This window comes from Lotus japonicus, chromosome 1, assembly GCF_012489685.1.
Source record: "Lotus japonicus ecotype B-129 chromosome 1, LjGifu_v1.2".
NCBI lineage: Eukaryota > Viridiplantae > Streptophyta > Magnoliopsida > Fabales > Fabaceae > Lotus > Lotus japonicus.
Window position 1 is genome coordinate 58,860,192 of NC_080041.1, and position 25,409 is coordinate 58,885,600.

General features: G+C 37.9%; 2 protein-coding genes across 2 annotated transcripts; both read left to right on the forward strand.

Moving 5' to 3' along the window:
• Positions 1 to 1,104: 1,104 nt before the first annotated feature.
• On the forward strand, positions 1,105 to 8,254 carry LOC130733312 (uncharacterized). Its single transcript, XM_057585449.1, has 9 exons — positions 1,105 to 1,716; positions 1,842 to 1,934; positions 2,230 to 2,297; positions 4,679 to 5,338; positions 5,449 to 6,123; positions 6,249 to 6,335; positions 6,432 to 6,870; positions 6,966 to 7,894; positions 8,004 to 8,254. The coding sequence occupies exons 5-9, from the start codon at positions 5,751 to 5,753 to the stop codon at positions 8,252 to 8,254; spliced, it is 2,079 nt and encodes a 692-aa protein (XP_057441432.1). The 5' UTR covers positions 1,105 to 1,716; positions 1,842 to 1,934; positions 2,230 to 2,297; positions 4,679 to 5,338; positions 5,449 to 5,750.
• A 193-nt stretch (positions 8,255 to 8,447) lies between these two features.
• Positions 8,448 to 11,197, forward strand: LOC130733302 (uncharacterized). Its single transcript, XM_057585439.1, has 4 exons — positions 8,448 to 8,919; positions 9,125 to 9,369; positions 9,469 to 10,887; positions 10,996 to 11,197. Exons 1-3 carry the CDS (start codon positions 8,448 to 8,450, stop codon positions 10,882 to 10,884), a joined length of 2,133 nt encoding a protein of 710 aa, XP_057441422.1. The 3' UTR covers positions 10,885 to 10,887; positions 10,996 to 11,197.
• Positions 11,198 to 25,409: the final 14,212 nt, after the last annotated feature.

A 25,409-nucleotide genomic window follows, 5' to 3' on the forward strand; every position in this document is an offset into this window, starting at 1 on the left:
AGAGAGAAATTCCCAAATTACATAAAAGCTTCTCCATCTTTTTCCGCCTATCCTCATTTGAAAGCATCTGTTTCAAATGCTCTGAATGAGCTATTTATTGCATTCTTTATATATTTTTTTTAATTATTTAGGGATTATGAAATCAAAAATATATAGTGTAAAAAAATGTAATTTAATGTGATTCATTTTTTCTATCACATTTTCCATATGTTATAAATTGTGTATAATTATTTAGAGATAGGAAAAAAACAATAAAAAAACAAAAATCATATAATTTATTATATTCTTACATCATAAACACATTAATCCTCATTTATATATAAAAAAATTAATCCTTATATTAAAAACAGTTTTTAATATGTTCGGAAATATGCCACCGTGCAACGGCACAGGTAAATTTAATATGTAATCAATATTTTCTATCATCTTATTTTGAGATATGAAAAATAAAAATAAAAGGATAAAAACAAAAATCATACAATTATTGTATTATTATATCATAAACAAATTAAAAACACAATAAATTATATTTATATTTTTTGTTAATTCATACAAAATAAATAATTCTATATATTAAAAGAAAATTATTGTATACTTGGAAATATGTCCCCCGTGCATCGGCACGGGTATACATACTAGTATATATATTAAAGCAGTAACACTCTAAGCATGCCATTATCAAAAACCTCAGCTCCTGAATATTTTGCAATATTTTATTCCCTCCCCTTTGCATCACAACGTGACACGTGTCCCTCCATGAATATTATATTCATTTTTATTCCTCCAACCTTCATTTTCCTTCTTCTTCCACTATCTCCATTAATTTGGTCTCCCCCATTATCTCGGCATAAGCATAAAATCATTGAGTGTTTATTGTTGGTCAAATTTCAATGTACAATTAACATTAATCTTCATTGATTTTATCTCTTTATCCTCCCTTTTCTCATGTTGAAAAATAGATTATGAATCCGGTCCCTTTTTCATTTATATTCGAAAATGATTTAATTATTCAGCCTCCTTTATTTGTATTTCAACATTCCCTATGTATTATTTAAACCGCCCACTCACTCTTCTCTCTCCCATTATCTGCTCTAATAGTTATATTTTCCCCATTCCAATTAATCTCTTCCATTCATGCCTAATCAAAATTCTTCAACCGCCCCCACCACTTTCCAAGGAAAACACTGCACAGCTCCCATTAATATTTGAATTTCCACTCTCTGTCTCTCCCCCTTTCCAATACTGCTCATTAATTCCCTCTTTCTCTTGCTTACCCAAAAAAATAAATCCCCCCTTTCCATTTAGTTGTGACCAATGGGAAACCCAACCATCCTCCTTCCCCAAGAAGCCTTATTCATATGTACCCTTTCTTCAACAAGCTTTATTCACGTGTGACACATTGGGAACCAAAGCTTTTAAACTTTTTCGGTGGTTACGTTCATCTGCATCTGCACAAAGTTTTGAAATTTCAAATTTGCTTTCTATATATTGTTCTCTTTCTCACTACTAACTCAAATTTCCGAGTCTGCTTCATAGTTCTCAACTCCTCTGCACCGTCATTCCTCGCCCAGCTTTCCACGTTGAGGAACTCGCGTCTCCTCTGCTCCCAACCCGAATCAGAACATGCGATCCCCACCGCCACCGCTTCCTTCAGATTGATTCCAAGATGCCCTCTGCTCTTTAACAAGAGGACCTTTCCCCATTTTTGTCCTCAAGGTATGCAACAACTGAGGGTCAGAGTACATATATATTTTCTTAGTTCAGCTTTTATCATAAAAACTATTGAGTTTTTCTCTTGATTATTAATTATTTTTCCATTGTTGTGTAATGAATAATGATAGGAAGAGCACAATGAAATTGCCAGACTCAAGAAGCAAGCAGGGGAAGTTGAATTGACTTGGGAAGACTACAAACGAATGGAATTTACTCACTGTGTAAGTCCCGTATGAATCATAATTATTTTTTATATACTAGGAGTTTAGCATGATATGAGATGATGAACGAAAGAATAAAAAATATCGCACTCATGTAAATGATTAGATTAGACAACAACAAATAAAGTGAACTTTATGTGTAAACATTATTTGCTCTGTTTCTTGATCGATTCTTGCTTCAAGTGAGTGGCCTACCCTGAATTTATTTCTTCTTGCTTTCTCTTTCTCTCAAACGTTTTTTTGTCTATCTGAAGCTAACTGCAAATTAACCCTTTAATTGATTGCTTTTTTGCAGCTAAGATGCAGATAGGGGATACATCATTGAATGAAGCAAGCTCCGGATATCCTCAGATTCTCATACTGGTATTTTATTTTATCATTTTTGTTAAAAGTTTATGAACTATGTGAACTTTTATGGTGCATCTTCTCTTACATTACTTAAGCATCTACTACAAATTAGATGATTTTTTTCCTGTGTTCAGAATCTAAATGTAATGAACTTGGTTACAACATGTTTTTAATCCTCTTTGACTATCTATCTATCCATCAGTAATAAAAACAATTCCTTGCTAAAATCTGGCTATTTTCTTTTTATATCAAGGATGACAAATTCATCCTTCTGTTAGAGAATATCTGATCTGATAGTTTGGAAGTTTGGGTTCATTTTCATTTGATGGCTATATTTTTTATACCAAACATTAGTAAGGAATTGGGGTTGTTTGTATCGATGGGTTGGTCAAGTATCATATCTATGTGCTTCTAACGTTGAAGAATTGCAAGGAATGCTTGCATTATGTGTAATGTTGCTTTTCATGGAATGAAGAAGAAGTTTTAATCTTTTCATATTTTTTACAATTTTATTCCAAGCTTCAATCACCTTGCACTCCTAAATTCAAATATGTGGTTCTTATTATTGTTTAAATTATATATATAGATAATTGAAGCGTGCAATGCATTTTTAGAAGTTGTATAACGTGTTTCTAAAAGTATCTTTTTCAATAAGGATTAATTTAACAAATGGATTAAATTATAAGGTTGGATATTTATTAAGAAAAAAGTGATAGGATTAAAAAAAATGTGTATTAAATTGGGTGGCTATGTTTTCCATTGTATGGCATATGAGTAGGGGGATATTTAATAGAAACTTCTAAGGTTAATGTAATTCCTATAACAATCTAATGGATATAACAATAAATTTTATTATAATTTTCTCAACAACAACTTCCAATATATACTACTCCTTGTGGATCTGTTAAACCTTTAAAATTATTGTTTTTTGTTTTAACTATTTAAGTGATTTATAATTCTGAACTATTTAAGTGATTTATGATTTTTTCAAAAATTTTAAATCCATGCCTATCACCTATAGCCATGCTTCTGACTATTGTTTAAAATATATATAGATGTTGTGGAAGGGAAAACGAACTATCCCCTTTATATATTATCCTAGATTATCCTTTTTTTTTAAGTAATAATTCATATTAGAGAAATTGTCAAGAATACAAACAGCCCTCCAGAGAGTGGGATATTTAAGAAATCCTCCTTCATTATGATTTTTAACAGAACTGACTATAAGGATCCCCCATTGTGTTTATTATGGGTTGCCAGATGATAAGTGTTGTATTTGATAGAGGATTTTATATTTATTGTTATTCGTATAACAAACTAATGGATATAACAATTGAGCGTATGAACATTTTCCCAAAAATATCTTTAAATTGATAACTCAGTTTTTTCAAATTGTATATTTTCTAATTTATTTTTTTTGTTTGATATCTTGCAATGATTTTTCAATTTTTAATAGATGATGAATATATGGGGTCCACGTAGAGCCATGTTTTAAACTCTTTTAGTATATTTTATTTTTAAGTGTATTTTTGTTTTAAAGGTTAAGTGGAATTTAAATGCACATTAAATTTTGCAATATTTCATTCCTTCAATAATCATTGATATATGTTCAACTCATTGTTATCCGTATTTCATTGAGAGGTTATTTATTTTGGATTTCAAAAAAATTTATCACTACATATCAAATAATTGATTTCTGTTTTTGGTTTTTTTTTTACATTGTTATTTTAAATAATTACTCAGTTTTTATATTTTCTTCATTTCCTATACTCTATGCTGAATACCCATCTTATACTCTTCATTATATATCTATTTTTCGAGTTGGAGTTATTTCTTTTGGTAATTTACTGAATTCTTTGGGAAAGTGTGATAATTTATGGTTATGATTATAAATGATGACATCTATTCCTATTGTATAAATGTTTTTTCTTCCCCAAAATATCTATCTCTTTCCATGATTTTATACTAGGTTGTTATAGTAAATATATTTAAATGAAAGAGACTGTTAATCTCCTTATGTGTGATTATAATTCTGTGTGCAGATTTCCAAATGTAATTTATTTCACACATTTTTACGTTTTGAGTATTTTTTTGACCTCCCACATTCTAACGTGTGACTATAAATTCAATATCATGGTTGAATCAATTTTTCTATCTGCCCCATTTGTGTTAATCCCTTTTCTCTCTTTTAAGTACTCCATAGTTCTGCTTCACCTTCAGTTATTCCTTTATCTCAATCTCAATGCCCAAGTCCAAACATTCTCCTCCCCCGTTTTATAAATTCTTTCTGCCTATTGTTAGTCGTGAGGATGAGGCACGAGTTACATCTTTTGAATTTTTTTAATCTGATTTTTTTATTTTCATCCCTTTGTAATCCTTTTTTTTTTCATTCCCAGAATGAAGGCGAAGTGATGCTGGAGTTTGTCAGGCAGTTTAAGGATGAATTAAAAGAGAATTGGTTATTGATTGATGATGGGGGGTGTACCAACGTCGTTAAGTTTAACATGAGTGTTGTTAGACCTAGATTAACCCATGGATGAAAGCAGTTGAGAAAAGATTATTATCTGCGAGGAACCTGCACTATATGGATGCATTTGATTGAGGATTGTGTTTTTAACATGTATATTTTCAATAGTGAAGGCAAGGAACTTGATGTACCTGGCGCTCCTCTTAGAGATATTTACAAATCAGATGATGATGATGATGATGAATTTTATAGTAATCTTCGACAAAGCCTTTCTTCAAAAAGTTCTTTGCTTGATCATATAGAGGGCGATGGGTATATTTCTGCCCAAAGTAGTGGAGTTGTTGCAACAACTGGTCTAACAAATGGTCAACAACTCGATGTAGAAGGTGGTCAAGAAGTGCCTGATGTTGTTGCTGCTGATAATGTCGTTGATGGTGCAGAAATAGAACCAGAAATCATTGAAATTGATGATGGCTTAGTGGATGGAGATGTTATAATTCCTGTGGCGCCTATCCCAGTTCCTGGCATCGTTTTTTAGTGTATTTTCACATGCACTCTTACTACATACTATGCAAAAAAGAGTCATTTGGTGAGTTGTTTTTACCGTATGTTTTTCCTTTTTGTTCATTTTTTTTGTTCATGTCTTTTATTCTTTTGACATGCATGTTTCCATTATATTTTTCTTTGATTTATATTCAGTATGTCCCAAAGGATGATGCTGCGTATCTTATAGAAGCTGGCCTACACAATTGGATGTTCGTAGGTCCTAAAAGAATCCCGTTTGAGTGTCGTATCCTAATCAGTTCCTGTCATCGTTATGCCAAAATTGGAAGTGGATGGAGGTTCTTCTGTGAAGCTAACCAGTTCTCCCCATATGACTATTTACTATTTCAATTTACAAGCCCGGAAGAAGGAATTGCATACATGAACTATGGAGACCAGATTGATATTTAGATAGTATTGTAATTGTTGGTGTGTTTCAATGAATGGGTTAAAATTGTATGGGGTGTTTCTTCATGTGCCAGAGAAAAAACAATTTTCTAATTTTGATAGTAATTCTTCCAATCCTCCTATCTACTGTCATTGCTACGTCATCAAAACATCCTTCTCCATCAATATTGAAGCCAAACAAAGGTGAAAAACAAAAACAAATGAGGGCTCCATCTAGAATGAAAAAGGTTAAAATAATTAAAAAGTTGCCTACCCCTATCCGTTCGGAATCAAAGTGGTCGCGTTATTTAAGAAAGAAAGCTTTGGATACCAAGAGAGGAAGGTTTTCTCCCTCTAATGGAACTGCAGATGAAGCAGGGCCATCTAATGTGGCTTTATGTGAACCTGGAGCATTAAGCAGTGATTCTGAAGATGCTGAATCAGGTTATATTTCATACATCAAAATTATTTTAAGAGAAAATTGTTTAATATTAGTTCTTTTGATATTATTTTTGTTATTTACATCTAACCTACCTTCTTAATTCATATGATACCTCATGGGGATTCAGATGAGGATTATGTGGAACATACGCATGAAGTGATTCCTGAAATTCCAGCAAACATTGTTGCTTTGCTTCAGATAGCTGAAAATACAGGTATCATCCTAATCTTTTTTCATAAACCAAAATTTTATATATGTTATTTTTTATTGAATCATGAGGCTCTATTGATGACATCTATTTTTTTTAAAGACGTTCTTGATTTTGGAGCTCCAACCAGCGCTTGCTTTTACTGCGGAGCTTTCATGTGGGCTTCTGAGAAATCGGGGAAGATAGATTCTGATGGGGCTGCAGCTTTTTCATTGTGTTGTATGAAGGGGAAGGTTGATTTACCCTTAATCCCTACGCCTCCTCCTCTACTTCTTGACTTGATAACAGATAAAGAACCAAGGGCGCAAAATTTCAAGGAGAATATAAGAGCATATAATAGCATGTTTTCCTTTACGTCTATGGGTGGGAAGGTTTTAACTGCTCTTAATGACGGTGGAGGCCCCCCTCAATTTGTATTGAGTGGACAGAACTATCACCGTATGGGTTCTTTAATTCCACGTCAGGGGCAACCTCCTAAGTTTGCTCAGTTGTATATTTATGATACACAGAATGAGAATTCTAATAGAGTGAGGAATCTAAGGTACGAAATCCTGAAATTAATTCTTTTGATCATTTTGATTATTTATTATATAATTGTTAACAGCCTTATGATCTTAAATTCTATTTCTTTTGTAGCTCTAATGGGAGAGGACAGGGTCTTGACCTTTCTTTAGTGGAAGATCTTAAGCAGATGATTGACAGACACAATGTCCTAGCCAAAATATTTAGGCAGGTCCGAGAACGATTGAACTCTGATGAATCAACCCAATTATCTATCTGTCTGTTCAGAGCCCAGGGGAAAGATCCTAGAACTTATAATATGTCGTCAATGGATGAGGTTGCAGCCTTGATTGTTGGGGACATTGGGGAGTCAGACGTTGGCAGAGATGTTGTAGTGAAAATGAATGATGGATATCTTTCAAACATACCTGAAACACATACTGCTTTCATTCCCTTGCACTATCCACTTATATTTCCTTACGGTGAAGATGGCTTCCGTGAAGATATTCCCATTAGTGAGATTTTTAGAAACATGGGAAGCTACAAAAGATGGAAAGTCTCTATGAGGCAATTCATTTCATTCCGCCTTCAAGACAGAAACAGTGAGTATGGGAACATTATTTTTGCTAAGAGGTTGTTCCAACAGTTCGTCGTTGACGCATATACCATGATTGAAGCAAACCGTCTTTCATATATTCGATTTAATCAGAAAACCATAAGAGCAGATTATTTAAATGGGGTTGCAGAGGCAATTGAGAAGGGAGAGACAGACCCGTCATCTGTAGGAAAGCGGATTATATTGCCTCCTTCCTTTACAGGAGGTCGTCGTTACATGTTTAATAATTGTCAGGATGCCATGTCAATTTGCAAAAAGTTTGGGTACCCTGATCTTTTTATTACAGCAACATGTAATTCACAATGGGGGGAAATTCAAAGGTATGTCCGTGCTAGGAATTTGAGAGCTGAAGATAGACCTGATATTTGTGTTAGAGTTTTCAAGATGAAGCTCGATAATCTGATGTCTGATTTAAGGAAAATCACTATATTTGGTCCTGTTGATGCAGGTATGTCATTTATTATTATTTTTTTTTCCGGAAATCTATGTTTCTGTTGCAATATCATTAATACTGCAATTTTAGATTTCCATTTAATTTCGTTTAACTTTTTGTGAAGGTATGTATACAGTAGAGTTTCAAAAACGTGGATTGCCACACGCGCACATTCTTCAATGGTTGAAACCCCAGTACAAATTGATAACCGGAGAGGACATTGATAAATTCATTTCAGCTGAGCTTCCTGACCCGCAGTTGTATCCAAAGCTTTACAAGGCCGTTTCCTCCTTCATGATCCACGATCCGTGTGGGGTTATTGATCCAAAGTGTACATGCATGGTTGATTTTTACCCAGTTATTAAACTGAAATGAAATGGCAGGTATCTAACTCCATGTGAGGCAGCATGGAGGACATTTAAATTTGATATCCACGAGAGGATGGCCGCCCGTGAAGCGCTTATCATTTCATCTTCCCGGTGAACAGTGTGTAACTTTCAACGACGATGAAGACTTGGAAGGCGTTGTTGAAAAATGTTCAACTAAAGATACTCAATTCTTAGCATGGATGAATTCGAATAAGCTATACTCGGAGGGAAGAATTTTAACGTATGCTGAATATCCGTCTATGATTGTTTATAAGAAAGATAAGCAAGTATGGGAGCCAAGAAAGAGAGGTTTCTCCCTTGGTCGTCTTCAATATATCACTTTAGGCATGGGCGAGGTATATTACATGAGGATTCTATTAACCAAACAGAGAGGCTGTGACAGTTTTGCAAGTTTAAGAACTGTCAAAGGGGTTGTTTATCCAACATTCCAAGATGCGTGCGATGCTATGAGATTAATGGAAGATGAGAGGGAGTATGTTGATGGGATTATTCACATGAGTGAGATTGGTTCAGGGTCTTATTTGAGGCATTTGTTTGTAACGTTGCTCTCAACAAACGCTATAGGAAAGCCAAGAGAATTGTGGGATAAGACATGGAGATTTTTAGCTGACGACATTTTTTACCACAGAAGAAGGTTGCTTAAAATGCCAGGTATTTTTGCACTATGCTCTTATTAAATATATTTAATGACGTTTTTTATTTTTGTGTGTTATTTGAAATGGGCATCTTAGAAGGAATCATTTCCTTTGCTATATCAAAGAAACAACCTCTGTACAATTGGATTTTATTATATAGATTACGTGATTTAGAGAATGTTTTTCTATATTGTTTTAAATCCATTTAATATTTGTTGCAGATCTTCAAATCAATGATGAGGATTTGATGAACTTATGTTTGATTGAGATAGAGAAGGTGTTGAGAACCAATGGAAGGTCACTTAAAGAATGGCCTAGCTTACCTTATCCATCATTTTGTGAGACCTTTCATTTTGAAAATCAATTTGTTGCAGATGAGCTTAATTACAATAAGGATGAAATGAACGTACAACATCAACAATTGGTCTGTTCCCTAACTTTTGAACAGAAAGGAGCGTATACCCAGGTAATAAATTATGATTAAAGCATAATAGAAGAAAAAATGAATAAATTCGATTATTATGTGTTTCGTATTTTCTTTTTGACAAATTATGTCAATTTACAGATATTGGATGTTGTTTCGTCCAATAACGGAGGATTTTTTTTCCTATATGGATTTGGCGGATCTGGTAAAACTTTTGTGTGGAGTACCCTCTCAGCTGCGCTGCGTTCTGAAGGAAAGATTGTTCTATATGTTGCGTCAAGTGGCATTGCTTCATTACTATTACCTGGAGGTAGAACTGCTCACTCTAGATTTTCCATTCCTATCACTATCCATGAATCATCAACATGTAATGTCCGTCAAGGTTCTCATAAAGCTGAAATGCTTCAGAATGCAAGTCTTATCATTTGGGATGAAGCTCCAATGCTTAACAAGCACTGTTTTGAAGCTCTAGACAAAACTTTGAATGACATCATGAAGACCCAAGCAACTTTTGGCCACGATAAACCCTTTGGAGGAAAGGTAGTTGTTTTGGGTGGGGACTTTCGACAGATTCTGCCAGTAATTTTGAAAGGAAGTAGATCAGAAATCATTTCTTCTTCTGTGAATTCATCATACCTATGGAAGCATTGTAAAGTAACGAAGTTAACTACCAACATGAGATTACAACAAGCAGGGTCCTCTTCTTCATCCTTGGAGATCAAAGAATTTGCGGATTGGCTTCTTCAAGTGGGCGATGGCACGGTTAAGCCAATCGATGAGGATGATTCTATTATAGAAATTCCCTCTGATTTATTGGTGAGGGAGTCCGATAATCCCTTACTTGAGTTAGTCAATTTTGCATATCCCAATGTTGTTGCTAATTTGGAGAACTATGCATATTTTGAACAAAGAGCACTCCTTGCTCCCACTCTTGAAAGTGTTGAAGAGGTTAATAACTTCATGATGTCAATGATCCCTGGGGAGGAAACAGAATATTTGAGTTATGACACACCATGCAGGTCAGATGAAGACTCTGAAATAGATGTAGAATGGTTCACTTCAGAATTTCTAAATGATGTTAAGTGCTATGGTATTCCCAACCACAGAATTGTTCTCAAAGTTGGTGTCCTTATCATGTTAATTCAGAACATTGATCAGTCTGCTGGATTGTGTAATGGAACAAGATTGATAGTGAGCACTTTGACACCTTATATCATTGTTGCAAGAGCTCTTTCCGGTTCTAAAACAGGTAAACCTGTTTATATTCCTAGGCTTAGCTTAACTCCTTCTGATACTGGCCTTCCTTTCAAATTCTCAAGGAGACAGTTCCCTATTACTGTTTGTTTTGCTATGACTATAAATAAGAGCCAAGGCCAGTCGTTATCGCATGTTGGATTATACCTTCCTAGGCCGGTGTTCACGCATGGCCAGCTATATGTAGCTCTATCAAGAGTAAAATCTAGAAAAGGGTTGAAGATACTTATAGTCGATGACAAAGGAGTAGTATCTAATTGCACTCGGAATGTTGTGTGTGAAGAAGTATTCCAGTCAATATGAATGGTTAGATTATCTATCTTTGAATTCGTACTTCTTTGTATAATGCACATTGTATTTAGCATGCTGTATTTTTTTATCTACTTATTTAAAACATTTTCTAAATTGTTGCAGATTCAACAGACTTTCAATGATAATGGGGCAGCAAGCAACAAGTGGAATGCATAACGTTCATATGACATCTTTTTGTTGCTGATATATATATTTTTGTAATCATCAACCTTTGTTAGATTTATTCAGTTTTTCATTGTTGTGTAAACGAATCAAATCTAATTTCTATTGTTATCTATGGTTTTGTGGTAGTTAATCATGTCAATTTCATGTAAAAATAATTGTCATAAAAAAATTAGAAAAATCTTTCGCTGTGCAGCGCACGGGTAAAAACACTAGTGATAACTTAATTCAACAACAAATATAACAGAAACGAAACAAGCGTCCATCCCCCCCCCCCGAGTGCTACGTATCAGAGCAAGGACTCCAACTCGAAATAAAGGCTATAGACTACTCCTCCTGATTACCTGCACGTTACCAACAAGGGTAACATTCAAACAGAAGGGGTGAGATATCGAGTATCATAAATATAAGAATGGCAATGAATATGCTAGATTAATGCCACACCACTTCTTTTTACATTCATTTAGATCAGTTACTAAAACAGTCACAAATAACGTCATCGACTCGGATGCAACTTGAACACAACAAGGACTATGCATGTGCATGAGGTACCAACAGGGCTTCAGCCCTCATCACTAATTGCCAATTATTAGAGGCACAAGGCATAAACCTTCATCACAAAACGCCAATACATGCCATCACAGAGTATGCAAATGCTATGCGACTCGAAAGGGCGTATACATCTCATAATCATCACTTCAACATGAGGCATTGCACCTATATCACCACATCACTATCATCGCTTAAAACCACATAACTCAGCACCTTATTCTTTTGGCTCATATTCAAGAAATCATCAATCTTACTATAAAACACTAACGTTATACTACGTACTCAATTTGATTCATTCTAGCTTGCAGTAGGGAAGAAAACCAATTATAAGACAGCTTTAAAGTTCATATAGCAGTTCAGGAATTACGCTCACAGCAGAAACATGTTTCAGTAGAGATAACCTACAGGATTCGTTACTTGTTCAAAAATTACAAATGACCTCAATTTGAAAAGCTAACAGAAAACTCTACCACTTTATAGTTCATCAAAGAATTTTATGGGCACATTAACAAGGTGAAAAATCACGTTGAAGTTCACTGGCAGAGATAGCAGATACAGACCGCAGAAAAACATGGTTTACTAAACTGAACTTACAGACCTCGTCTCTCAACCAAAAATTATGTACCATATCATTCCAGAAAGCTCTTTCAAAGGCCTACACTTTTTCAGTTCAACGCAACATTATTCGAGCACTCTAAACAGGCTCTAAAAGGCTTCGAAAGTCACGGTTCATACCAGGAAAATGACCAGTCCGTTTTATGTTCCAAAATAAGTGGTTAAAGTTGTTTCTCATCAAACAAGACACAAAACCTAACAAGCATGCTACCTAACAGTCCTTATGTGCGTGATCATAAAGAAAATCAAAAGGAAACCTCAACCCAAAACTCCTAGCATACTGTGGTTCTGCCCTCACCCCGTTCAATCACACAAAAGAAAATCCTAAAATCAATGGATTTCAAATCAGATTTCCAGAACATCATTAACAGCAACAATTCCACATCTCCCAAATCCCTAATATCATTCACCATAATTCCATTAGAAACTCAAAATCCCACCCTTACCTTTGGATTGAGTGCAGCTCCCCGTTCCCGATCGAATTCTCCGAAGCCGATCCGCTCTCCCTCTCTTCCTACTACTTCACGCACAACCTTCTTCCTTTTTTCCTCTCCAAACCCTTCTTTTTCTTTCTTTTTTTAACCCCCCCTGACTACTCTAATTATAATATATTATAATTCCAGTATTACTATTACCATCACAAAACTAAGCCCTCTTACTTAATTAACATGCTACTAAAAATAATACTATTCTAATATTAATTTCTCCCGCTAAAAATTAACAATTTCCCCGATTATTATTTAATCGACTACGGGCGTTACAACCCTCCCCCACTCAGAGTATTTTCGTCCTCGAAAATAAAAGTTTACCTGGTGCAAACAACTCGGGATAGGAGTCTCGCATCTTGCTCTCTAACTCCCAGGTCATGCTTTCTCCAGCAGCTCCTAACCAGACGACTTTCACCAATGCAATTTCCCTTCCTCACAGATTCTTCAACTCACGATCTGCAATACGTACAGGCATCGTCTCCACTGTGAGATTGTCCCGCACTTGCACATCATCCATCTGAATCACATGTGATGGATCGGGTATATATTTCCGGAGTTGTGATACATGAAACACATCGTGCAAGTTAGCAAGATTTGGCGGTAACGCCACTTGGTAAGCAACTTTTCCAACTCTATCTGATATCTGATACGGACCAATAAAACGAGGAGTGAGCTTCTTAGACTTCAGAGCTCGGCCAACACCTGTCACAGGTGTGACTCTCAGAAACACATGGTCACCGGCTTGGAATTCCAAATCTTTCCTCCTCTTGTCATGGTAACTTTTCTGTCGACTTTGAGCAGCTTTCATCTTTTCTCGAACTAACCTTACCTTCTCAGTAGTCTCTCGAAAAATCACAGGTCCAAGTACTACACTTTCACCTGATTCATGCCAACACAACGGAGTCCTACACCTCCGACCATAACACGCCTCAAAAGGGGCCATCCCGATACTAGAATGGTAACTGTTGTTATAAGTAAACTCAACCAACGGAAGATAAGTATCCCACGAACCTCCCTGCTCAAGAACACATGCTCTTAACAAATCCTCCAAAGACTAAATCGTCCTCTCGGTCTGTCCATCTGTCTGCGGATGATACGCCGAGCTCAACCTCAACTTAGATCCCAACGCTTCTTGCAAACTCTTCCAAAAATCAGAAGTAAACCTCGGATCTCTATCTGACACAATACACAAAGGAACACCATGTAATTTCACAATTACCTTAGTATAGATTTACGCCAACTTGGGAACTGGATATGTGATGTTAATAGGGATAAAGTGTGCCGACTTTGTAAGCCTATCAACAATCACCCAAATCGAATCATGCCCTCCCGAGGTATTCGGTAATCCCGTCACAAAGTCCATCGAAATGCTATCCCATTTCCATTCTGGGACTTCTAACAGTTGCATCAACCCTGCAGGTTTCTGATGTTTAATCTTCGACTTCTGGAAGGTCAAGCAAGCATAGACAAACTGTGCCACATCACGTTTCATACCAGGCCAGCAAAACAAACCTTTCAAGTCCTGATACATCTTAGTAGCTCCCGGATGTATGCTCAATCGACTAAAAAATAATACTATTCTAATATTGATTTCTCCCGGCTAAAAATTAACAATTTCCCCGATTATTATTTAATCAACTACGGGCGTTACAGGTGGAAACTTCGCAAGCCTCCTCGCGGCGGCGAGCTGGAGTTCCTCGTTAGTAAAACCCATGTCAGCTGCGAAAGAGGAAAGAGCAAGTTAAATAAGTGAAGTTCAGATCAAGCATAATTTTTAAATAATAAAGCAGGGAAAGTAAATGGTGGAAAAGGAAGCAAGTGGAGGTGTTCTGGCATAAGGTGGCGACCTAGGTATTTTGGGGTTTTGGAATGGTGAGCGCCTTCAATAACCTTGGAACAATCAAGGATTGGGAGTTAAGCGAAGAAGCCGATGATGGTTTTGTCCTCGACGGTCAGCGAATCTACTGGAGGGTCGACGATCCCGTTGGGTTTGTCGGTCCAGTAGAAGGGGAAACTGGCGGTTCCGTCCCTTAAGGTAAAAACCTCAGGGTAGGCCTGGTGAACCGCCACCATAAAGTACTTCTGGGCGAAGCTAGTTTTGGCGTTACCCTTAAAGGGGTTCAGGCATTTACGACCCGTGCACGCCTTTAAAGAGACCCAACCTTTGACCTTCAAAGATTTAGCGTCCACATCATATAGATAGAAGAAGTGGACAGGCGATGGTGTGACCTGGATGGCAACGCATAAAATTTCGAAGCACCGCATGAACGCCCAAGCGTTAGGGTGCAGTTGACAGGGAGCCACATTGATGTCGGCCAGAACGTCGCAGAAGAAAGGCGAAAAAGGGAACTTAATTCCCAGCTTCGTGAATTGATACTCATAAACATAAAAAATATGATAGCGAGCTATGTCGCCGTCGGCTTTATGAAGTTAGGGGAGGTCCTCTTCTTTGCAGGCCGCCGCGCGAAGCTTTTCATTAAGATCGTCCTCATAACATAGACCGTCGACCGCCTCAATGAGGTCGATCACCATGTCCCGAGAGGTGTATTCTGAGGGCTGATGAATCACCGATTGAGGGGGGGGGGGCCAATTGAACAGGAATCGAGAGCGTGGCAAAGGTTCTTAGACGGAAGGCAGAAACCTTCGAAGGCTCAGGGGGAACTCCGCCGGCAGCGGAGGAGTCAGGCGCGGGTTCACGACGATGGGGGTTTTGTGAGGAAGATGTGGTTTGGAGCTTATGAGACATTGTTTGGGAAGGGAAAAGCTTGAAACCACTCAAAAAAGTAATGTGACGATGAAGAAGAAGAAGAAGGTAAGGGAGGAGAGGACTGACCAGAGGATGGAGTGAGCAAAGGGTTGAAGAAAGGATAGGTGGCAGGCTGATAGTGGTGCCGGAATAGAAGTACGCCGGAGGTTTGCTCAAAGAAATCCAGGGAAGAAGGTGGAGTTTGGAAAGTGAGAAGTGATGAAGGAGCAAGGTTTTTATAGGCATATGGTGACGTTTTGCATGTAGCACGTGGTGTTCGCGTAGAGTTAGTGGGAAAGCGTGATTCATGATGGCAAGAGCGAATGATTACATTGGGAAGAGCAGGCGGCGCATTAATGAAAATGAACGCGAATGATTGGTGCAGAGACCTTTCAGCTTCAGTTCTGAAGTGACGTGTGATGGATTTGAAGAGACAGCGTCCATTTAAAGTCGTTGCTCGCCCCTCACCGCTAGTGGATTTGTGGACTTGTGGACTGATGGACTTGTGTTCGCAACCTTCGGTTGAAACGCCATGCTGGCGATCTATGTTAAATGCATACTTTAGAGCTAAATTAGGCTAAGGGGGCTGTAAAATTCTTTAAGACACGCTCGAATTTCGTACCTCAAGCCTGGTGTCTTGTGGACTCCTGGACCGGGCGAGCCCTTATAGGGGCGACGCCTGGGGTTCCCCGCCCATTGGCGGGAACCTTGGCCTATAAACAGGGCCTACACACGCGGCCCAACTATCCCATTAGGAATAGGCTAGCACATGGGGCACACACCCCTATACCTATAAATAAGGGGCAACCTAGGTATTGAAGGAAGAGTCGGGGACAGTCAGCAGTGGAACAAATTTTGGGGAGGAGGGTTTTTGATCATGGAGATGAGGGGATCGAGAGAGCTAGCCTTTAAGTGGAAGTTAAAAAAACTAAAGTGGAGCTCGAAAGCAGCAATGGCAATATTTAGAAGAAGAGTGTGAGAGAATTTATTTCTTTAAGAGATGAGAAATTAAAAATGAAGAAACCACATAATTGGGAGAAGTGGGAGGCGGAGATATCCAATTGGCCATACAGAGAGGTGAGTGGAGAGGAAAAACGTGGGATTGGGAAATGAAGAAGATTGGAAGCGGCGAACAATTATGAAAATAAATGGACTGGAAAAAATAATGATTAATGAAGGGGTGGATAAAAGATTTCATTGGCCAGAAAATGGGTTGGAGACGGTGTAATGGGGCATGCGTAAGTGGGGAACTCGAAGATTTATTTGCAGAGAGAGAAGAAGGAGAAAGATTAAGGGAGAAGAAGGGAAGTGGAGTCCAGCTAGTTTGAATTTGAAACAGGTAATGAATGCATCAAGTGGGAATGAATAAATTTGATTGGGAACGGCTGAGTGCGAGAGAGAAGGAAGAAATAATGGATAGTGAGAAAAGCATGTGAAAATTAAAAAATTAAGGGATAGCGGAGGGAAAGAGTCGTGATTGGTGGAATGGGAGACAAAAATAGCAAGGAGAAAAGAGATATTGGAAAACGGAAGGATTTATTAAACAATAAAATGCTCAAGTGTGGGCCAGCTAGTGAAGAGAAAGGAGAACGCGACACGTAAGCATTTCTTGAGCCTGGATCTTTGAGTGACATGTTAGCAGATTGAATGTGGTAGTGACACATCAACAGAGTCTCTCTCATAGTGTTATTGTTTTATAAAGTATATAGATTGTCCGTTTCTTCTAATACTAAATTTATCTATTATTGTATCAATATAGGTTTTTTCAGCAATTTCTCTCTCGATATATACAACTAATAAATTTCTGAGAAGATTATCTTCAATTTTGTTGCAAAGCCGAGTCTTAACAACTTTCATTACATAAAAAGATCACTCTGTAGATGCTGTTGAAACAGGGAATGTTAAAACAAGATGTAGCAATCTATCAACAAGTGAAAATGTTGTTTTTCCAGTTTCAACTAACTTCTGGTAAAACTCGGATAAACTGGAAATTTTTCCTAAATTATGACATCGGGAAACATCTAAATGATAATGTCTTAGTTGGAACGACAAATTTCTCTTTTCTAGTTCGGAAAAACCATCTGCATAAAATTTCTCAACAAGCTTACAGATTTTCTCATTACCAAATGATTTAAAGTTTTCCTTAGGATCTAAAGGTGAACTAAGTATGAGAAGTTTCACTGCCTCTACATTTAATCTTCTATTTAATTCATATAGTTACAAATCAATTGCAGAATAAAATACATATATCATATAATGATGTTCCATATCTCCATCTTGTTTCTTCTGACGACCATTACCTATAAAATAATGGGTTTTCATGTCAGGAACTTCAACTTGATGAGCATCACAAAATGTTATAACATCTTCTATATAAAAATACATATAGTCGGTGAACATTTCAAAATTCTTGGGGAAGGGAATGAGCAGCTAGCTAACTCGAACTAACCATCATTTGGATCCTCAAAAGCATGGCTTGCTTTAATTCTCCGCAGAGAAAGAAAGGGATCAAAAGCAATGAAACCTACAATGTATCCTCAATCTTCCGAGGGGTACGGAGCGGGGCATTTAAGCCTTCAAATTCATATTCTTCTCCCAGTCCCAAGTGCTAACAACCGGGGGCGATGGCCCCTGCCTGCCTCTACCTAGATACGCCCCTGCCTATTTCTATGGAACATCCTAAATCAAGGACAAGTTGATGCTGCTGAAAAGGCAGGATCTACCTTTAATAAGAACAATCTCCATGGAAGATGGATTTCCATGCTATGAACGTATCTTACAAGATCAAAAGGCTTAAGCCGCATCTCGTTCTTCTAGAAGGGTTGAAAGGGATGCAAAAACATGCAGATATTAGTGATTATAAAGTTGGTATAAACTATAAAGACATACACTACTAAATCCTACTAGAATTCTAAAGTTAGAATTGATAATTTGATATTGAGGAGAAGCTTCTCAGTGATTTATGGGTGATAGACCGGAAGACAATGGTCATTGGTCAAGATGAAACTTGGATGGCGTAGTATAAATCACTACATATATGTTACGAACCTTCGGTACATCTGTACAAGTGTATATATGATAAGTGGGTGTGGTTGGATTATATCTTATTTCACTATCATGAGCGGAGCCAGTTGGTGTTCCCACCCTGCCATGGCTCCTACAAGCTTTTATAATTTTTATTTAAAACAATACTAGCGTTTTTACCCCGTCCGTTGCACGGCGAATATTGATCTCATTATTTAGGCACGTAATAATGAATCGACGATCTCGCAAAAATGTGTATTCAACCAAGCAAAATCACAATGAGTATCACACAACTTGCAAAATTTGACAAAAAATTCTTATAACTTTAATGTTAAATATTTTGTGAAAAACATTTTTAAAATTGTGAAAAACATACTTAAATTAGATGAAAAATTGTTACCGAGAGTTGTAAAAGTGGCAATAGCTATGAGACACAAGGGTTGGAGGGGAATGAAGAGTTAGCAAAAATTATTAGTTTTTACATTGAATTATTTTTTATGTAAAATATTTTCCCCGTTGAAGCTTTTTACCATGTGATCTAAATATAATTATATTTTTTTAGTACACTAAATATAAGTATATAGTAATCATTTAAGAAAAATGTTTTAAAGTATGACTGAATATTTGACCTCAATTACTATTATTTAGTACTAATTTTAAATTTCAAACTCAAATTACAATTTTCTTTTACAATTTTCAAAAAAGGAAACACATTAACTTAAATTAAATATTGACTCCTTATTCTATGGGATGATTCTATAATTTTTTTTTGTTACATCGGAAAATTAACGACAAGACAGAAGGGAAAAACTAAGGCACAACAAGTGAGTCCTTCAGAAGGATCGTCTGGAGCTCACTTGCCGGTTGAGAGATATAGCAAACACCCGGAGTCAGAAGACTCTGAACATGTTTTGCAAGCCAATCCGCTGCTGCATTTCCAACACGATGAATCCAAACTACACTTACTTGCCAATTCCTAGCCATAAGTTCCATGATTTCCCTGAGAAGTAACACTTGGGGATGATGCCTAACCTGGTCCTGATGTGAGTGATCCAGGATATTAACTAACTCCTCACTGTCCACATCACAGGATAACTGCAGCAAGCCTTGTGATCATGCCAATCGGATACCATCACGGTGTGCCTCAGCTTCAGCAGCAAACGGTCCACCTCCGATCGTGTGGGAAGAAAAACCAGCCAGCCATCCACAGCTTTATTCCGCAATAACCCTCCTCCGCTCGAGCAATTCTCCACCTCTCTGTAGCTCCCATCAGTGTTTAGTTTAATGCAATCACCCATCGGCGGCCTCCAAACATTGTTTTGTAAACCAGCTCCAATACTTTACTGATCAGGTTGCAACACAAATAAAATCTCTTCATGTTCACGACATAAATTTTGCCAAGCGACGTGAAGAGGCCAAGGGTGAGGATCCAGAACCATATTATTGCGCCACTTCCAAACTCCCCAAAGGCCAGCTATGAATCTCACTGAGTTCCTACCCCTAGCCTTGGATATGATCCACTCTGACAGGTCCGTTGCGGCAAAGTTGTGCCAAGACCAAGCTCCTAATTTCGCCCACAGCTCCCTTGAATAAGGGCAATCTCTGAGGCAGTGGAGGCAATCTTCCCTCGCGTTTGAACAACAGGAACAACTCTTCGTCGATGTTAGGTGGCATTTAGCATTAACCGGTAGAGCTTGGTGCAACACCAACCATAAGAAAATGCGAATTTTCTCTGGAACTGGAATTTTCCACAGCCAATTCCACTCTTTGTTGAGCATTGGAGGTTGATTTCTATCTCGCAGCCATGCATATTGTAACACCCCGATTTCGGTGGCGTCACTTTAGTAACCAAAATAAACTTAATGCGGAAAAACGTGAATATTTTTTTTTTCGATATAATAATAACTAAGACGAGACGGAATTAAATAAAACCCAGCAATAACAAAAACCAGAACTAATATACAATATATAAACAGCCCCCGCTGTAGTAGCAACCTCGTCACGAGTAACCTCCAGTGACGGAAAGAAAAGTGCGACGCCCGTAGGCAATATATACAATCCAAATAAAAAGGGTGAAGTGCCCGCAACACCATCCCTCAAAACTGAAAATCAGCTGACCCAATGGCCTGAAAATAAGACCTCCTAAGTCCAACCAACTCTCTGTGATTCCCGTAAGGAAACCACACAAAAAGCTATAGGCGGATCTACCCTGTCCCCTAAGTAACAAATGAAGTAAGACTGTTAGAGCTAAGACTCTACTCCTACACTAATCCTAACTCGAGGAGCTCATACCAACACTCAAAACTATGTGCTAGCATGATCGTCGTCTGAATCAGAATCCAGAACGACCAAGTCTACCAACCCTATCCGTCCTCCCCTCGCAACCGCAGTGCGCTCCGATGCTGGACTCACGGGCTTAGGGCCCGAACCCTGATCATCAATGATCGCAACAGAGGGTGCACTAGACCCTGCCGAAGGCACTCCCACTGGAATCTCCTCTGAGGGATCCTCCTCCTCTGAAGATGACGGTGGCGGCGGTGCTCCTCCGAATCCTGGTCCGCAGTGAACGCCCGGTGGCAAGTTGAAGCTGATAGAGCATCGCCTCAACACTCCTGACCTCAAGAGTCCTCCACTGTCCACGTGGTCCTCCATGATGCGCCCCGAATACGTCGCTCGATGGCTCGCGGGGTCAACCACCCACGACCCGGGGTCGTCCTGATCGATCATCTCATACCTAATCCCCCCCGAAGGGTGGACCATGGTGAACCAATCCGCAATATTCATCTGACAAAAGGCGTTGTCCGCCAAAACACACACAGAAGACGCGAGGGTCAACTCTAAAGAACTATGTAGATAATAAACCCAATAGGTACAATTAATAGATAGCCACTTAGGCTTATAACTAGAGATATCATTCCTAGGGTTGCATGTTCCACAAAATCATAACGACAATAATAACAATTAGCATGTTCCAAGTAAGTTTATCAAATAGCAACCACACCCATCAACTAAGTCAGTATGTATGTTGCATGAAATGATATGCAGGTTAACCCAGTCAACCAATATGCATTCCGGAACGGATGGACATCATCGGATCAGCCCTTCACCAGCCACGGTGGTGCCATTTCGGCCCGTGATGCCTCTTACTCCAACATCATCATGTAGCCAGATCAGCATAAAACCCGAAGGCCTGCCATTTCGGTCTGCTACTAAGAGTCACCTAGCAGCGCTCTTACGCGGAAATCCTGGTCTTATAACCAATTTTGGAATCCGCCGTGGTCCGATATCTCGCCGTGTTTAAACCACTTAATGAGTGCATGCAATGCAGTGATTAGCCAAACAACGTCTCCGACCTCACTCGACACGTCGCCACGTGTTCTAGCTAAATTAATGTCTCTAAAAGCTTACCCTAAGGTAAAGTCGATTCTGCGACAAAATACAATAATCATAAAATGAGTGCAACCACTCACGATGACTCTTCGGGTCATCAATACTCTCACGAAGTCTCACGCTTCAGTGAAGTTTCATGCTCTCACAAGGTCTCACGCCTCAGTGGAGTTCCATGCTTTCCACAAGGTCTCACGCCTCAGTGGAGTATCCCGCATTCACAAGGTCTCACGCCTCAGTGAAGCTTCTCGGCTCATCCCTTGGATGGCTAACAAATTGCTCAACGAGCGAAGAAGTACCAACATACTCAAAACTTACCAAACTCCTCAACACTTGGATCCGACGACACTCCTCGCTTTTCCAAAACCATGATTTGACTTCCAATGCCTTCCTTCGAGGTTGTTATCATTACTTAAAGATTTTGAGGTTGTTTAAGGTCTTATGAATTTTCTTTATAAAATAGATTCCCTTTTGTCTTATCGCAAGTCTTAGACATTTGCAGGATCTCCCAATCCCAAGTCGCTTCCAGAGGATGTCTCGATCCACTAAACAAGATTAAGGCCCGAACCTCGTTCGTCCTATCAAACTTTCTCAAAACTCTCAAAATAAAATCGGCATGACCTGCCCGCTATTCTCACCATTCAGAATCTCAGATTCCAGTACAGAGCATATTTAAATCATCACAATCAACAACATGTCATATATCAATAAATCGCATCATAAACACTTAGCACTTAGCATATAAAGCATGCACCACACATCCTAGATTACCCACATAGCACATAGCATGTAAGACAATCTCAAAAACATTCAGTAGATGAATCATCTACATTGTCAGCCGAAGCCTCAGAAAACATTTTCCAATCACACACAATTCCAGTGCATAAACAGTAAACAATGTCGAAACATCGACCCTAAGCATTAACTAGAGATTCAGTGAGAAGCCCTCACCTGAAGGTTCTCCAGTATGATCGTCAAGCGCTTCCTCGCACTCAAAGTGTTGTTCCTCAGAGAAATCCTCAAAAGCACCTTTACAACAAAATCACAGAATACTATAAGAATCTATCGAAAACTAAGCTATCGATACTTACTAAGGTTACTCGAAGTAATCTATACTCTAAGGTACGATAAACTAGCGCGAAAGGACAAGTTTTCGGAAAAGGAAATTTCCTCCTCCCCCCCTAAATAGGTTCGGCCACTTTGGTTAATTATGGGGCTCGATTTTTCTTCGATCAAACTTGGTTCCTATGCTTTCATAAGCCATAACTAAGGGTATTCTGAACTCGGAAAAATTATCGGATCAAAAACTGTCGCAGGGATATTTTGGTCATGATTTTTAACTTAGGATTTTCAAAACTGAAATCCCAAAAATAAAATTTTGCAGGGACGTCACCAACGACGTTTATGACAACTAATCCTACTAGCACTAAGCTAAGGCGATAGTTTTCAGCCTAAAGGTTGAAGCTTTACACCAAAAGTTCCAAAAATGGGTATTTTAGGTTCAAATTGATTCCGGCGGAATTCCGGCGACATAACGGAAAATCTAACCCGGCAGAAGTGATCTTGGGCACATATAGAAGAGGTTTAGAATCAGAAATGAAAGATTCAGGATAGTTTTGCAAAAACCCATAAACTATCCACTCAGAAAACTCTACAGAAAAGCTATGGAAAAAGCGATCGGAGGTAAGGATTAGCGACTATACCTCGAAACCTTGAAGCAGCAACTGATAAATCAACGATCAAGCAAGGATTGAACAAAATCTCTTCTCCTCCTCTCCTTAGCAAACTCGCGGCCTTTGGGTGGGTTTTGGGTAGTTTGTTTTGATTTTTCTTCCTTTCTTTGCTATATATAAAGGTTGGAAATTCGCGGAAAAATGAAAGTTTCGCGAATCTGATTTTTTCCGGCGTCATTCTCCGTGAATTAATAGATAGGTTTTGGCAAAAGAATTCCAAAACTAAAATGAGGTCTCCTTATATTTTTGGCAACTAAAGCATAGTCGGTGTAAAACTATTTTACCCGATAAGTTGCTTTTTGCATCGGATGTCGGAATGGAAAACTTCCTTCTGAAGAAAGATTGAAATCATCAAGAGAAATGGGTGTACGCGTGTAGAATATTCATTTGAAGCTCTGAATAGATAAAGTCCCCATAGTCGGGTGATTCTAGGGTTTTGAAATACCAGGGATTCGGTTTCGGCAAACTTCCGATGATTGGAATCGGACGTTCGTAGATCCTAGAGTTTCGCCTCGAAACGATTGTGATATATGGAAAAAGAGAAGTTCTAACATTTCTCTGAAGATTTTTGGAATTAACTGCCATCGTGCCTAAAAGTGAAAATTAGCTATATACTAGGGTTTCTAACCTAGGTTTAAGCGTAAAACGTTCGTGCTATAACTTTTATCGATCATAATGCAATCCTTGAACTTTTCCTGAACTTTCTCCTTCATAAATATATTTCATTTAATAAACTTTCGTTCAGGTTTCCCTTCACATTACATCAACCCTAATCGTGAATAAGAAGTTTATTCACTTAGCATAAGCTTAAAAACTCGGGCCTTACACATATCCATCTCTCACCGTGTAAGACCCAGAACCTCCATGATCCCAACACCAAATATCCTCCTCGTTTGGCAGCACCTGCGGTAGAACTTTGTCAAACAGCGCAAGAACATCCTCTGTCATCATCGTGCTACACCTTTGTAACATCCACTGCCCGTCCCTAATAAGGTCCTGAAGTCGCAAGGCAGAGTCTGAAATATGGACAAAAGGGACTTTCAACGCGAGAGGGTCGTCTCCAGTCCAATCCGAGAACCACACTGATGAATCTCCCTTCCCCAAACGAAAACGCAGGCCACCAAGGAGCTGATCTCTAGCTCCGTTGTGGCCTTAAAACAAAACTCAATTATTTATTATGAATGGATTGACAAATGATTTAGTGTGAAAAAGAATGTATTTTGTATCTAAGCAAAATAATTTAAAATCCGAGTGAAAATTTGGATCAAATTACAATTATTTAGTACTCAATTTAAATTTCAAACTCAAATTGAATTTTTTTTTTCCATATATACGAATAAGGTTTTAAAATTTTCCTCAAAATTTGGGTGGAATAATTAATATTTAGTACTCATTTTAAATTTCAAATCTCAATTTTTTTATGACGAAATGATAATTTCAAATATATCAAGTGCTGGAAGATGGATGGAAATGTTGGAGGAGAAATGTAACATAAGGGGGTTTATATAGTTGAAATTAGGGATAATGATGACTAAAGTTGTCAAGAATATTCCATTCCCAAATATAATATGTATTTTTAATTCAAAAACAATTTTATTTGACACCCAAAAAATCAAAGTATACCGTTCATACAGCAAACGTATTTCTATTTAATGATTATACAAACATATAATCAGCTTTATAAAGTAACAATGCACGCATATTATATTTAAATATTTTGACTTTTTCGAAACTTAATGACTTTGTAATTAGGGAAACAAAACTTAGTTGGATTAATTTTTTTACAATCATTAATCACCTTAATTATTG

Bases quoted from the DNA above. Each gene is read 5' to 3' on its own strand.
- LOC130733312 (XM_057585449.1), top strand. From the start codon at position 5,751: ATGGGGTGTTTCTTCATGTGCCAGAGAAAAAACAATTTTCTAATTTTG. The intron at 6,871-6,965 runs GTACGAAATCCT...TTTCTTTTGTAG, and splicing joins AATAGAGTGAGGAATCTAAG to CTCTAATGGGAGAGGACAGG. The intron at 7,895-8,003 runs GTATGTCATTTA...CTTTTTGTGAAG, and splicing joins ATTTGGTCCTGTTGATGCAG to GTATGTATACAGTAGAGTTT.
- LOC130733302 (XM_057585439.1), top strand. From the start codon at position 8,448: ATGAATTCGAATAAGCTATACTCGGAGGGAAGAATTTTAACGTATGCT. The intron at 8,920-9,124 runs GTATTTTTGCAC...TATTTGTTGCAG, and splicing joins AAGGTTGCTTAAAATGCCAG to ATCTTCAAATCAATGATGAG. The intron at 9,370-9,468 runs GTAATAAATTAT...GTCAATTTACAG, and splicing joins AGAAAGGAGCGTATACCCAG to ATATTGGATGTTGTTTCGTC.